This window comes from Macaca fascicularis, chromosome 7 (assembly GCF_037993035.2).
Source record: "Macaca fascicularis isolate 582-1 chromosome 7, T2T-MFA8v1.1".
NCBI lineage: Eukaryota > Metazoa > Chordata > Mammalia > Primates > Cercopithecidae > Macaca > Macaca fascicularis.
The window spans coordinates 28221249-28234371 of NC_088381.1; the positions used below are offsets into that span (position 1 = coordinate 28221249).

Below are 13123 nucleotides of genomic sequence, written 5' to 3' on the forward strand. Positions count from 1 at the left end.
ATTCCCTTTTATTGCTGAGAAGTATTCCATTTTGTGGATATACGACAATTTATTTTTATTTCTTTATTTAGGGATAGGGTCTTACTCTGTTGCCCAGGCTGGAGTGCAGTGGTGCAATCATAGCTCACTTCAGCCTCGACCTCCTGGCTCAAGCAATTCTCCCACCCCAACCTCCCAAATAACTGGGACTACAGGCATGTGCCACCATGCCCAGCTAATTAAAAAGAAAAAATTGTAGAAATGGGGTCTCACTGTGTCGCCCAGGCTGGTCTCAAATTCCTGGGCTCAAGAAATCCTCCTGCCGCAGCCTCCCAAAGCGTTGGGACTACAGGCGTGAGCCACTGCACCTGGTCACAATTGGTTTTTTATTCATTTACTATCATTCAGATTGTTTTCAGTTTTTGGCAATTACAAATAAATGTGCTATGAATATACATGGATTTTTAAAATCACATATCTCTCCTGTGCATACATAAAAGGGGAAATGCAAGTGAAATGCATTCATTGGTTGATATTCTTAAAACTTCTTCATACTCAAGAGTCCAGCATTTTATATCACTATTTTACTCATCCATATCTGGTTCTTTTCTACATAATAATTTCCTCTGTGCCATCTAGTGGTAATTTTAAAAATCTGTAAAAAAACAAAACTAAAACTAAAAGTCATTGAACTGGGTACTTAAACTCACTCTGTAATTATGTGGAACTATCCTAATCTGGACCTCTCTTTGGGAGTTCTGCTAAACATACCTGCATTGTCACCTGCCTACAATTGTCTGCTTTCTAAATTTTGAAAGAGTATTCCACAGTTGTCCCTGGGATTTCCTTCCAAGTCCTTAACATCCACTCTGCTGTTTTGAAGCTGGTGCTTTTGATATTGAGATACAAGCAATGACAAGTACATTTTTACTACTGCTAGGACAACAGTAATTGTAGGACACCATCAATTCTAAGACACATCTCAATTTCAGAATGTTAAATGTGGCAAAGTGTGCATTTTAGAATCCATTAAGTAGGTTAGTTCAACCAATTCATTTGATGGATAAGGGCCATCCTTGTCCTGTGTGATGCAATAATTTAGTGGTAGTTGGCACCAGAACAAAGCGTATAGATCCAATTGGTTTCTCTGACTTTAGTAGGATTTTTGTTTGTTTGTTTACTAGAATATAGTCATTAAAGCCTAAAAAAAAAAAAAAAACGGAGGGCTGGGAGACCTCATCTCTACAAAAAAAAAATTAAAAATTAGCTGGACATCATGGCACATTCCTGTAGTCTGGCATGTGGTGGTGCACACTTGTAATCCCAGCTACTCTGGAGGTTGAAGTGGGAGGATCACATGAGCCCAGGAGGTGGAGGTTGCAGTGAGCCAAGATGGTACCACTGCATTCCAGCCTGGGCGACAGGGAGACCCTACCTCTATATTAATAAATAAGAAGGTGAGCTAATGGAAAAGAGCGTTGCATTGCATGTGAAAGGAGTATCGACACAGAAACCACAAACCTGAACATTGTGAGCAGTTGAATTCACAAAGGAAAGGGAACACTATTCTAATAGCCCTTAAGAGGCCCACCTGCAGCCAGTCTCATTCCATGCCAACTCATTCTTCATTCTTTTTTTTTTTTTTTTTTTTTTTGAGATGGAGTCTCGCTCTGTCGCCCAGGCTGGAGTGCAGTGGCCGGATCTCAGCTCACTGCAAGCTCCGCCTCCAGGGTTTACGCCATTCTCCTGCCTCAGCCTCCCGAGTAGCTGGGACTACAGGTGCCTGCCACCTCGCCCGGCTAGTTTTTTGTATTTTTTAGTAGAGACGGGGTTTCACCGTGTTAGCCAGGATGGTCTCGATCTCCTGACCTTGTGATCCGCCCGTCTCGGCCTCCCAAAGTGCTGGGATTACAGGCTTGAGCCACCGCGCCCGGCCTCATTCTTCATTCTTATGATTTGAAGTCATAAAAAAAGATTGGCGTGTTCAGATCACTGCCCTACTTTAAGAAGCTGTGGTGGCTTGCCATTCCCAACAGAATAAAGTCCAGGTCCCTTAGCAAGGCGTGGAAGGAAGGCCCTTCACAGATGTCCCATCTTTGTCTTTAGTTCTTTCCTCTCCCTTCCTCCATGAATCCCCCTCTCTCGCCACGCTGCCTGCTCTACCAGCATATCATTTACTGTCTTATCCTGTACCCCTTTGTGCTGTTCCCTTTTGCTAGAATGACACTTGCCCATCCGTGTCCACCTTATGACCTCTTCCTTCAATGCTTAAATACCTCTTTTTCACAGTTTCCCCTCAAACTTCCCCTACTTAGTGATTATTTCCCCATGTGTTTTCAAACCTACTTTATACATTATGTCTAATACTTATGGCATTATTACTGTTTGTGTGTCTGTCTCACTAAGCTGTGATCTTGGGGAAGGGGTCATTTTGATAAAAATATATATATGTATTTTTTTTGAGACAGAATCTCACTCTGTCACCCAGGCTGGAGTGCAGTGACACCACCTCAGCACTGCAACCTCTGCCTCCCGGGTTCAAGCAATTCTCCTGCCTCAGCCTCCCAAGTAGTTGGGACTACAGGCACATGCCACCACACCCAGCTAATTGTTGTATTTTTAGTAGAGACAGGGTTTCACCATGTTGGTCAGGCTGGTCTCAAACTCCTGACTTCAGGTGATCCACCTGCTTCAGCCTCCCAAAGTGCTGGGATTACAGGTGTGAGCCACCACGCCCGGCCTCCTCATGTATTTTTAAACCTACTTTATACATTATGCCTAATACTTATGCCATTATTGCTATTTGTGTGCCTGTCTCACTAAGCTGTGATCTTCTTGGGGAAAGGGGGCATATCTTGTTTATCTTTGTATTTCTGTTTTCTAGAACTATGCCTAGCAAATAGTAGGTATATAACAAATATTTATTGGGCTGAAAGATGTGATTGGTGGTAATACCTCCTAAGGAGAAATACAGTCAGTGAAGTACATTACTGTTTCTTGAATATTATCTTTCTAAGGAAGATCTGTAGCATCCTCTGCAAGGAGGAAGGGATTGAGTAAAAATTGCATTTGGGGTGAAAATTTAGAAGTGAAGTAATATAAAAAATAAGGGTTGAGAGAAGAACGGTCTGGGGGTATAAAGAATGAATAGGTAGAACGAAAAGGAAATGAGACTAGAAATAGAATGGAAGACAAAGCCAGGAGAAAAATAGAGAGAGTGCTCATGTGGCCAGGATTTTAGAATCGCACTTAGTTTAATTGCAGGGGAGTTACTGGACAATGCTTTCTCACATAGACGTTCCAAACTCTCGTTCCTGAATGAATCCCATTTTGTATTCTTCACATCACTCTCTCCCTGAAAAGACACAAGTATGCTTCTTACAACTGCCTTACAATTAGTGCATTGTTCTCCCCTGTTTTTCTGTGGAGAGCCAGGGAAGGCCGAGTAGTATAATGGAAAAGCACCCCCTACGCTGGGAATCAGAAGGCGGGGCTCACCCATCCCAACTCTGTGACCTCAAGCAAAGCACTAGGCCACCTTCACCTCAGAATCGTCATCTATAACATGGGAATGATAATACCGGCTTGGGCACCTCACAGGATTGTTGTAAAGATCAAGATAAGTGAAGTATGTGAAAACACTTTGTAAGCTGTCAGGTTGCTCTGCAAATGAAGGGAATATTACCTTGTTGTTGAATTATTCGTTCAATACAGTAGGCTCCATTGGAGGATAGTTCTGTCTCCTGTTAATAAGTCTTATTTACAGAATGGAGATTCTTTTTTATTGTGTTTCTTTTTTATTAGCAGTAATCTAAAGTCTCAGGAAACTGGACCATTTAAATGTGCGCGGCCCATGAGAAAGGCATACAAGAAGCCATGGCACTCCCCTTTCAAAAAGAGCTGGAGAAATACAAGAACATTGATGAAGATGAGCTTCTTGGCAAACTCTCAGAAGAGGAACTGAAACAGTTGGAAAATGTTCTAGATGACCTAGATCCCGAGGTTAGTGACATGGAACTGAAGCAGAGTGGTTGATGATAGTATGGATAAATGGCGTGGCTTGGTCCTTAAACAATGGTAGAAAGCCCTTAGCTCTGAATGCAGATTTTCTTCTCTTCCTCTGATTGGTTCTGGGTCACCTGTGTTTACAAATTCATAGAGAACCTCATAGCCACTACAGTGTGATACAGCAAATGTATTTCTCAAAAAACAGCCTAATGTAAATGGGGGGAAATATTTTCCATTGGTTGAGAAAGGACTAGTCTGACAGGGGAAAAAGAAGGAAAGAGGAAAAGAGGCAAATCTTACTGAGTTTTTCTGGGTCATACATTTCTCTGGGCACAGAAGCCCTTGAGGTAAACTATATTATCCCCATTTCATAAATGAGGAGACAGACATGGAGAGGTAATTTATATAAGATTCGACACTGGTAAGTGTCAGAGATGGTATTTAAACCAGGTTTTAAACCCCAAATGCGGATTTTTTTTTTTTTTTTTTTTTTTTGAGACAGAGTCTCACTCTGTCACCCAGGCTGGAGTGCAGTAGCATGATCTCGGCTCACTGCAACCTCCGCCTTCCGGGTTCAAGCAATTCTCCTGCCTCAGCCTCCCAAGTAGCTGGGATTACAGGTACATGTCACCATGCCTGGCTAATTTTTTTATTTTTAGTAGAAATAGGGTTTCGCCATGTTGACCATGTTGGTCTTGAATTCCTGACCTGAGGTAATCCGCCCACCTCAGCCTCCCAAAGTGCTTGATTACAGGCATAAGCCACCACACCCGACCCCAAATGCAGATTTTTAAAAAATATCTAATTTCTTTCAAATGCACAAATAATGTGAACTCTTTGATGAACTTATAACAATGAATAGATTAGACTGACTATAATCATGATATCAAGTTCATTTCAATGGAGTTTCCAGTATTTTTATGAGTTCTTGAAAAGCTAAGTCTCTTGTTATATTGTTTGTTTAGCAAGCACTTTCTTCAGACCTGCTGGTATGATCTTAAACTTAGAATTGGAGGCATCCAAAATAGTAATTTTACTATAAATAAAAATGTAACTAAAACAAAATTATGTATACGGCATTCTGATACATCAGATACTTTGGATATGGTGTTTACTTTTAAAAATACAGGTATTCTGTTTTTTTTTTTTAACTTAAGGAAGGAATCGCAAAGTTTTATCAAGCAGGCATTAATATCATCGTAATAGTTACTTATCAGCTTGGCTGCTTCTGCAGGAGAGGGGTTCCCCATGTCGGCGCCTTGTTAGAGTCTCATGTTTCTGCCTGGAAGCTCCTTGGGTGCAGCCCTAGCCAAACCTAAGCGTGATCTACAAGGAAAGAGGTCTTTTGCCTCCGTGTTCTAGGAGGCAGCTTCAGAAGACTCAGAGACTGCTCTAGCCATCCCTGCGCTGCTTGAGCTCATTGGGAGCCCCCCTGTCAGCCCAGAACATTAGAACAAGTAAGGCCTCAGAGACGTCCCAGAGCCCCCAGCCCTCAGCTCACACGTGCATTCTGCGTAGGTATCCCTCCTGCTTCCCCAGCACATAGTGAGTAGGGGTGGAAGAGGAAGTAGCAAAGTACAGGCCGGCAGACATCTTCCTTCCTGCTCACACCTCTGTCTTGTCAGAGTGCCACGCTACCAGCTGGATTTCGACAGAAAGACCAGACACAGAAGGCAGCCACCGGCCCCTTTGACCGCGAGCACCTCCTCATGTACCTGGAGAAGGAGGCTTTGGAACAGAAAGACAGAGAGGACTTTGTGCCCTTCACTGGAGAAAAGAAAGGTAAGGACCACAGGCAGAGCATCTTGGAACGGAGGCACTCTTTTTTTTTTTTTTTTTTTTGGAACGGAGGCACTCTTAATTAAGAGTATCTCTTTTATTTTATTGTCATGGAGGCTCAAGCAAGGGAACTGTCCTGGAAATGGGAAATAAGCCATGAACTGGATTCAGTATTTATTTTATTGTGGAGGGTCAAGCAAGGGAACTGTCCTGGAAATGGGAAATAAGCCCATGAACTGGATTCAGTATTAAAAAGAATCATGGCTGTGAGACACATGTCATTCTACACTGGGCCAAACCCATAGGAAATATAACACCAAGAGTGAACCCTAATGGAAACTGTGGACATTGGGTGATAATGATGTCTCCATGAAAGTTCATCAGTTGTAATATATGTATCGCTATGGTATAGGATGCCGTTAGTCGGGGGAGGATGAGTTGGGGAGAATACATTGAAGGAAAAAAGAAACATGATCAAATATATAGGCTAACTGCTTAGGGTGTGATGGTTCTCAAATTAGTTTATTGAAAAAATCTGAAACCCCAAAGAAAGTTTTGAAAATGTGAGGTGGTGTCATGCCTGAGAGTTTCCTAGGCACTGGTGTGTTTCTCTTAGCCTGGTGCTTTACCAACTTTGGAAGTCCCTCAAGGCCTTTCTGCTCCATGTCCAGGATGGCTGTAGCACTGCACCTCTAACCTTAGAGGCTACCATTAAAGTTTAGTGCAGTCATTCATGCATCCGTCATCTACTGAGTGCCTCCTCTGTGCAGAGCCTTGTGGCCAGATGCTAGAACCACAGGCAAATAAGACCCTGCCCTGCCCTCAAGGAGCTTGTAGTCTAGTGAGAGAAACAGGATGACAGAGCTAGGAAGGCTGTGAGGAGCAAGGAGATGTTTTTCCATGCCAGGACTGAGCTTTGAGCCAAGAATAGGGAACCCTTCTCCTTAGCTCCCGACCCTGTGCTCCCTTGGGAGGAAGAGTGACTATCAATAGCCTGTCCAGCTTCCTCAGCTATAGATGCTGACTTGACCCCAAAGATTCTAATGGAATTGTTGATAACCTCACAGCAATTACAATCTTTTTATAATACAAATCAGATCATGTTGGCTGGGCACAGTGGCTCACACCTGTAATTGCTGCACTTTGGGAGGCTGAGGCAGGAGGATCACTCGAGCCCAGGAGTCCAAGACCAGCCTGGGCAACATGGCAAAACCCCGTCTCTACAAAAAATACAAAAATTAGCCAAGCATGATGGCGCACCCGTGTTCCCAGCTACTTAGGAACTGATATGGGAGGATCGCTTGAACCCAGGAGGTCAAAGCTGCAGTGAGCCGTGATCATGCCACTACACTACAGCTTGGGCAACAGAGTGGAACCCTGTCTTAAAATAAATAAACAAACAAAATCTTGGCATTTCCCTTCTTAATGTCTCAAATCCTTACTGTGGTCTTTAAAGTAGATATAGCCTCCATCCAGCTCTCTACCTGCATCTGGCCTTCCCTTGCTAATCCTCAGGCCCCACTGTCTTCATTCACTTCCCTGAACCTGCTGAGTTCTTTTCCTCCCTCAGGCTGGTCTTCTCATGGACTCTTCCTTCTGACTCATGTCCCCATTTTTCACATCCTAAGGGTCTCAGCTTAAATTTCAGGGCCTTGGGCTTTCTCTGACCTCACTTCTTTCTACTATGACAGCTGCATATTGCTTTCACAGTACTGTAACAATGTTTATCACTTTATTTACTTTGGTTTTTGCATGTTTTCATGTGATAGGGTCTTTTTTTTATCCTGGCACAGAAACTGGCATGGGAGGCACTTGATAAACATGGGTTCAAGTGAATGGCATCTCAGAAATCTGTACTGCAGCAGTGGGAGCAGGAGCATCCAGCTCCTAGTTGGCATGAGGCAGAGTGCTACTGCCTTGTGTCACATAATGCCCAGGCTGCCCTCTGTATTGCGCACATTCAGTGGGTCACGCACCATTGAGAATGTCATTAAGAAAGTAAAATTGGGCCACATGCCGTGGCTCACACCTGTAATCCCAGCACTTTGGGAGACTGAGGCAGAAGGATCCCATGAATCCAGGAGTTCAAGATTGCCATGAGCTATGATCCTGCCACTGCACTCCAGCCTGGGTGATAAAGTGAGATCCTGCCTCCAAAAAAATAATTAATAAATAAAGTAATTGTGAACAGTTACAAACCAGGCAAATAATCATGGATTACTGTGAAAATATGGAGCTGTTTCTATAGCTGCATAGTTGCTATTGGACTAATTTAGTTGTGAAAAAAATTATGTCAAATCTTCAATAAAGTCCCAGTTAACATCAAGTAGTGACAGCATAATAAGGGAAAAGCTATTATCTTTTGTTCTTAGTGTAGAGGTCTTAGGAGTGGCTATGGTAAATTATCTCATGATCAAGATTGATCTCCAGATGGTTGGTGGGAGAGTTGGGAACGTAGGAGCTGTCTGAGTAATAGAGATATAAAAAGGGTATATGGTTGCATAGTGTAGCTTAGGAGAAGGTTGAGAAGTAGCACAATTGAATAAAATGAGCAGGGAGCAAGTTTTATAATCAGAGCAGCAGAGCAGAGTGAAGAGTATGCAGGGCCCCCAGAAGGACCAGTGAGACCATCCAGGAGCAGCGGGAAGCTGCTATGAGGTCCTCAGTGAGGTCCGCAGTGCTGAATACTATGTGCTGGCGCACCTCAGGTTCCTGGGCTAGATTTTACTGTGGTGCAGAGTTTTGCTTAGAACTTGTTATTTGGTTGGACCTCCAGGAATGGCTCTGTATCAGCAGTTCTCCTGAATACCAATAGCTGCGTACCTCATGTTTAGTACCAGGAAAGAGGAACTTAGAAAATCCTATATTAGGTTGGGCACAGTGGCTCATGCCTGTAATCCCAGCACTTTGGGAGGCCAAGGCAGGAGGATTGCTCCAGCCCAGAAGGTCAAGGTTACAGTGAGTTATGATTGCACCACTGCACTCCAGCCTGGGTGAGGGAGTGAGACCCTGTCTTTAAAAACGAAAAAATAAAGAAAGAAATCTTATTTTGACTCTAAACCTAAGATCATCTTGGCCAGAAAGAAAATGTTTCAGGCCATAGATACTAGGAATATTAAGTCTGAGATGAACCCCAGTATTTGAGATGTTACTGATTAGTTGATTTCTTTTTCCATTTTCTATCTTCTGGCCATCCTCCTACTTTGTTTCCCAGTGTATTTTCCTTCTTTCTGAGAAATGTGGCAGCTAAAGTGATCCCAAGGCAGGAAGTAGGATGCATGTCAGTGATAATGACCTTGTTGCCAGGATGCCCCAGACTGACCACAAGCAGTGCCTTTCTTTCCTGTCTGGAGTGCCCAGCTCTGACACGCTCCTGTTTACTCATCCAGCCATTTGACAATATGGTAAAACAAGAAATACACAGCCCTTGTAATCAGGGAAGTCTCCTGGAGAGTTCTCATGCAGGAGGGTTATTGACTTTGGGTTGGACCCTTTCCTTTCCCATGGGAGTGGGATAAGCCAGCCTAGCCAAGGAGACCTGGAGAGAACTTGGGTCCCAATGGACTGAAACTGGAGCCAGATGAGCCTTTAGGGAACTCTAAAAATCAAAATGGAAGAGAACAATTTCAAAGATTATGCCCAAAAAGTAAGACCAGCTTCAAAAAAGAGAAACCAAGAGTCAAAAGCTGGGAAGAATTAGAAAGGAATATGAATGCTCTGGGGTGTTTTGATCATGGCTCTAGCTTGTCCTGCGTGCACGTGTGGGAAGTGGATGTGTTAGCTATGATCAAGCCAGCCAAATATTTAAATATTTTCCAAATATTTAAAGGCTAACAAACCATTAAAATATGCTGTATCCTCCTTTAGATATACCCAGAAGGCCAGGATTCTTGGACTTCCAAGAGTTCCATGCAGGGATATTGATCTGTCCCATACTGCCAGGGCCTCAAACACACATGTTGGACACCCAAGCCCACATATCTAAGCTTCATCCAGGCTCCCCGACAAATAGCCTCCCCTTGACCTGGGGGTACACACCCAGCAGCGTGACCTGCCTTCAGGAGGATAGACATGGGAAGGGGCTTATGGAGGCCCTAGAGGCAGGCACGGGGCTCTTTGGGCAAGACATTCCAGGGTCCTAGGTTCCTGAAGTGTAGTCTAGAAAGTGGCCTATATGCTAGATGGGAATATCCCTTTGGCCTCATGGTTTCTCCCCTGGAGGGGAGAGGTGCAGCTACAGGAAGACTAGTATGGGGTCCTCTAAAGTGCACGACGCAGGGCAGGACCTCTCCTGCCCAGACCAAAGGGCAGTACCGCCAATAGGAAAGGGGTAGAAGCCACCATTGCCCTCTGTGTTTAAGGACTGTAGTCTCAGATCTCTGTGTGGCAGAATGCAGGATTCCTCCTGCAGTGTTCCTTCCCTCTGACAGTGACTTATCGATGTTGGCACCATCCTGGCCATCCAGGAATCTCAGTTGGATGTGAACTGGCTTAATCATATGAGTCTCAATGGTCAGAACTGCATTCTCTGCTCAGTCTACTTACCCTACCCGTAAGGCAGTAGTACTCAATATTTTTGTTTTTCTTCTGATTTAAAGGGAGAGTCTTTATCCCTAAAGAAAAGCCTGTAGAAACTCGTAAAGAAGAAAAAGTGACCCTTGACCCAGAACTGGAAGAAGCTTTGGCCAGTGCCTCTGACACCGAACTCTATGATCTTGCAGGTTAGTCTTGAACTCTGGGAACTTTCCTGTCTAGCTCCATGACCTCCCAGCATTCACTGGCACCCATGCCAGCAGCCTTTGAGCTTCTCTGTAGGTAGGAGAATAGCAGATTGACAGCAGCCATTATGGAGCTGTCAGTCTTAATGCAGGTGACTTAACCTCTCTAAGCAAATGTTATTTTGCTCTATTTCAGCTGCATATAATACCCATCCCGCAAAACTCAAAGAGTTACTGTGAGAAATTAAAGCAAACAAATAGGAAGGAGTGTTGAGAACTTAAAGAATAAAACAACAGCTCTTTTGCTTTCTAAGGAGCTTTCACATTTGGCATTTTATCATCACAACATTTCTATGAAGTTCTGGTTCTTCCCATGGTCACTGTTCCATTTTGATTCAGAAAATGCTAAGAGGTCTGTTAGCCTTCTAGTCTTAACAATAGCAACATAATAATGATTATAATGATTATTATTTAAAATGCGGATAGAAAAAAGTCAAAGAGTACAAAAGAATGTGTAATGAAAAGTAAGTCTCTCGACCTTAATTGCCTAGGCCCACTCTCGTGTCTTGTATAGCCTTCAAGAAAGATTTTCTGCATGTACCAGTATATTTATACATTAGATCTTCCTTCTACATACACAGGGTTATTAGATCCCCACAGGATAGAGGCGCTTTAAAAACAAATCCACAGCTTTAGCAATAATTTGTATTCCATTGGAAGACAGATATAATAATCACCTCTTTCCTCCCAGGAGAACCAGCCTTATTCTAATATGTACCAGCCATCTCAATTCCATTCTCGTTCCTTCTGTGATGATGTCAGGAAGTTCCCATGTTTGTGAACTTAATACTGGCCACTGCAGGAGTTGAGGCACTTGCTTCACCTGGTGAAGAAGGTGTTTTGCACGCACTGGTCTTAGCCCTGGGGTTGCTGTGGAGGGATCCTGTTATGGTTACTGGTCCTCCCAGGGGTTGCTTCATGGTCTCTACCGGAATTGCCCAGAGGGAGAATGCCAGGCTGAACTTGAACTCCCAGGAAACGCCTTGAGAAAGGAAAAAGAGAAAAACACCAATTATTTGGAAGATACTAGATCCTGAAATTCATACAGTAAAACTGGAGAGAGAATCCAAATAGAAAACTGTCCTTGTTCATCCTTACTCAGCTTCCTTCCCTCGTCCTGTGTTCCCTAGGAATTCAGAAGGAAGCTTGGCTGGGGGTGTTGGCAGCATCTTCTTTAGGGTGGACCCTTCTGGAAGACTGAAGGCAGCCCCATGGGCAGATGGGCTGGCAGCCATTGAGTTTTAGATAAGAAAGAGTGTCGGCATATTGCCCATGTTATTGTGGCAGATAGAGAGCAAAGAGAAAGTTCTTCAAGAGAGTGGTAGTTGACCTGCAAGACAGGGCCTCTTAGACTGGCTGGGTGTCAGTGTGGTCACCATCCGGAGTCTAGTTCCTGGCCCTAAACTGTGGGAGCTCTGGACTGGAAATCTGATCTTATCAGTATACATGGAAGTAGTCAGATTGGAGCAAAGTGGTGGGAACTGATCCATTAGCCCAATTCACAGATAACAGATAAAAACGAAAACCTGGCAGTAGGAGCCAAATTGTAATTAGAAGTTACTTGGTGAGCATGGAGCCAGAGCAAGAAGATGTGTTTGTTGTATGGCCTCAGTGTTTATCAAATGGGACACCTTCTCCTTCTCCTGTCCCCTTCACAGAGACACAGTGACAAATTATTTTTTTTTTTTGAGACGGAGTCTCACTCTGTCACCCAGGCTGGAGTGCAGTGGCACAATCTCTGCTCACTGCAACCTCCGCCTACCGAGTTCAAGCGATTCTCCTGCCTCAGCCTCCCAAGTAGCTGGGATTACAGGGGCCCGCCACCACACCCAGCTAATTTTTATATTTTTTGTAGAGACAAGACTTCGCCATGTTGGCCAGGATGGTCTCGATTTCTTGACCTCATGATCCACCCACCTCGGCCTCCCAAAGTGCTGAGATAACAGGCATGAGCCATCATGCCCAGCCCACAGTGACAAATTCTTATTTATTTAACAAGAATTTGTAAAGCACTTAGAACGGTGCCTGACACATAGAAAGTCATTTAATCTTGGTAATAAAGTATAATTATTATCCCTGTTTTACGGATGAGGAAACAGAGACTCAGGCATTTAACAACTTCCCAAGTCACACAGTTTAACATGTGTCAGAGTCAGGATTCTTGACTGCTCCCAAGTCCCCCTCTTCACCAGGTCCTTGCTAGCTCTGACCATTTGCCCTTCCTTGTGCTGTGCCAGCTGCCTCCCTCCTTCAATATGTAGCTTACAGTAGAGCTGATGAGCATCTCAGAGGCACTCCTCTGCCACCTGTCAACAGAATATTATCCCTTCTGGGATCCTTCTCCAGGTGGCCAATGTCATCTAGAATTTCATTAGCAAAGGGAAATCTGCATAGAAGTTGCAGGTTCAGTCCAGCCCCGCGTTCGTTCTTCCCCAGTGTTGTTCCTGCATCCTACGCTGCCTCCTGGTGCAAGTTCTGTGTAATACAGGAAGCTGAAAATCTCAGTACGCATAACTGACCTTTTATTGCTGATGTTGCTTTTTTCCCCCACCCTGGAATGCTCTAGAGACAATTATATT

The 13123-nt window shown here is 43.9% G+C and overlaps 1 protein-coding gene across 2 annotated transcripts in view; it reads left to right on the forward strand.

The window, feature by feature from the left end:
• TMOD2 (tropomodulin 2) overlaps positions 1-13123 on the forward strand; it is a 65743-nt gene that overhangs the window by 12985 nt on the left and 39635 nt on the right. Inside the window, exons 2-4 of one of the 2 annotated variants that reach the window (XM_015452464.4) lie at positions 3787-3981; positions 5613-5769; positions 10365-10487. In XM_015452464.4, the coding sequence (XP_015307950.2) occupies positions 3820-3981; positions 5613-5769; positions 10365-10487 (442 nt within the window). In that variant the 5' untranslated portion in view covers positions 3787-3819. Of the gene's footprint in view, positions 1-3783; positions 3982-5612; positions 5770-10364; positions 10488-13123 lie in introns of both variants that reach the window. The other variant, XM_015452465.4, reaches the window with a different exon arrangement.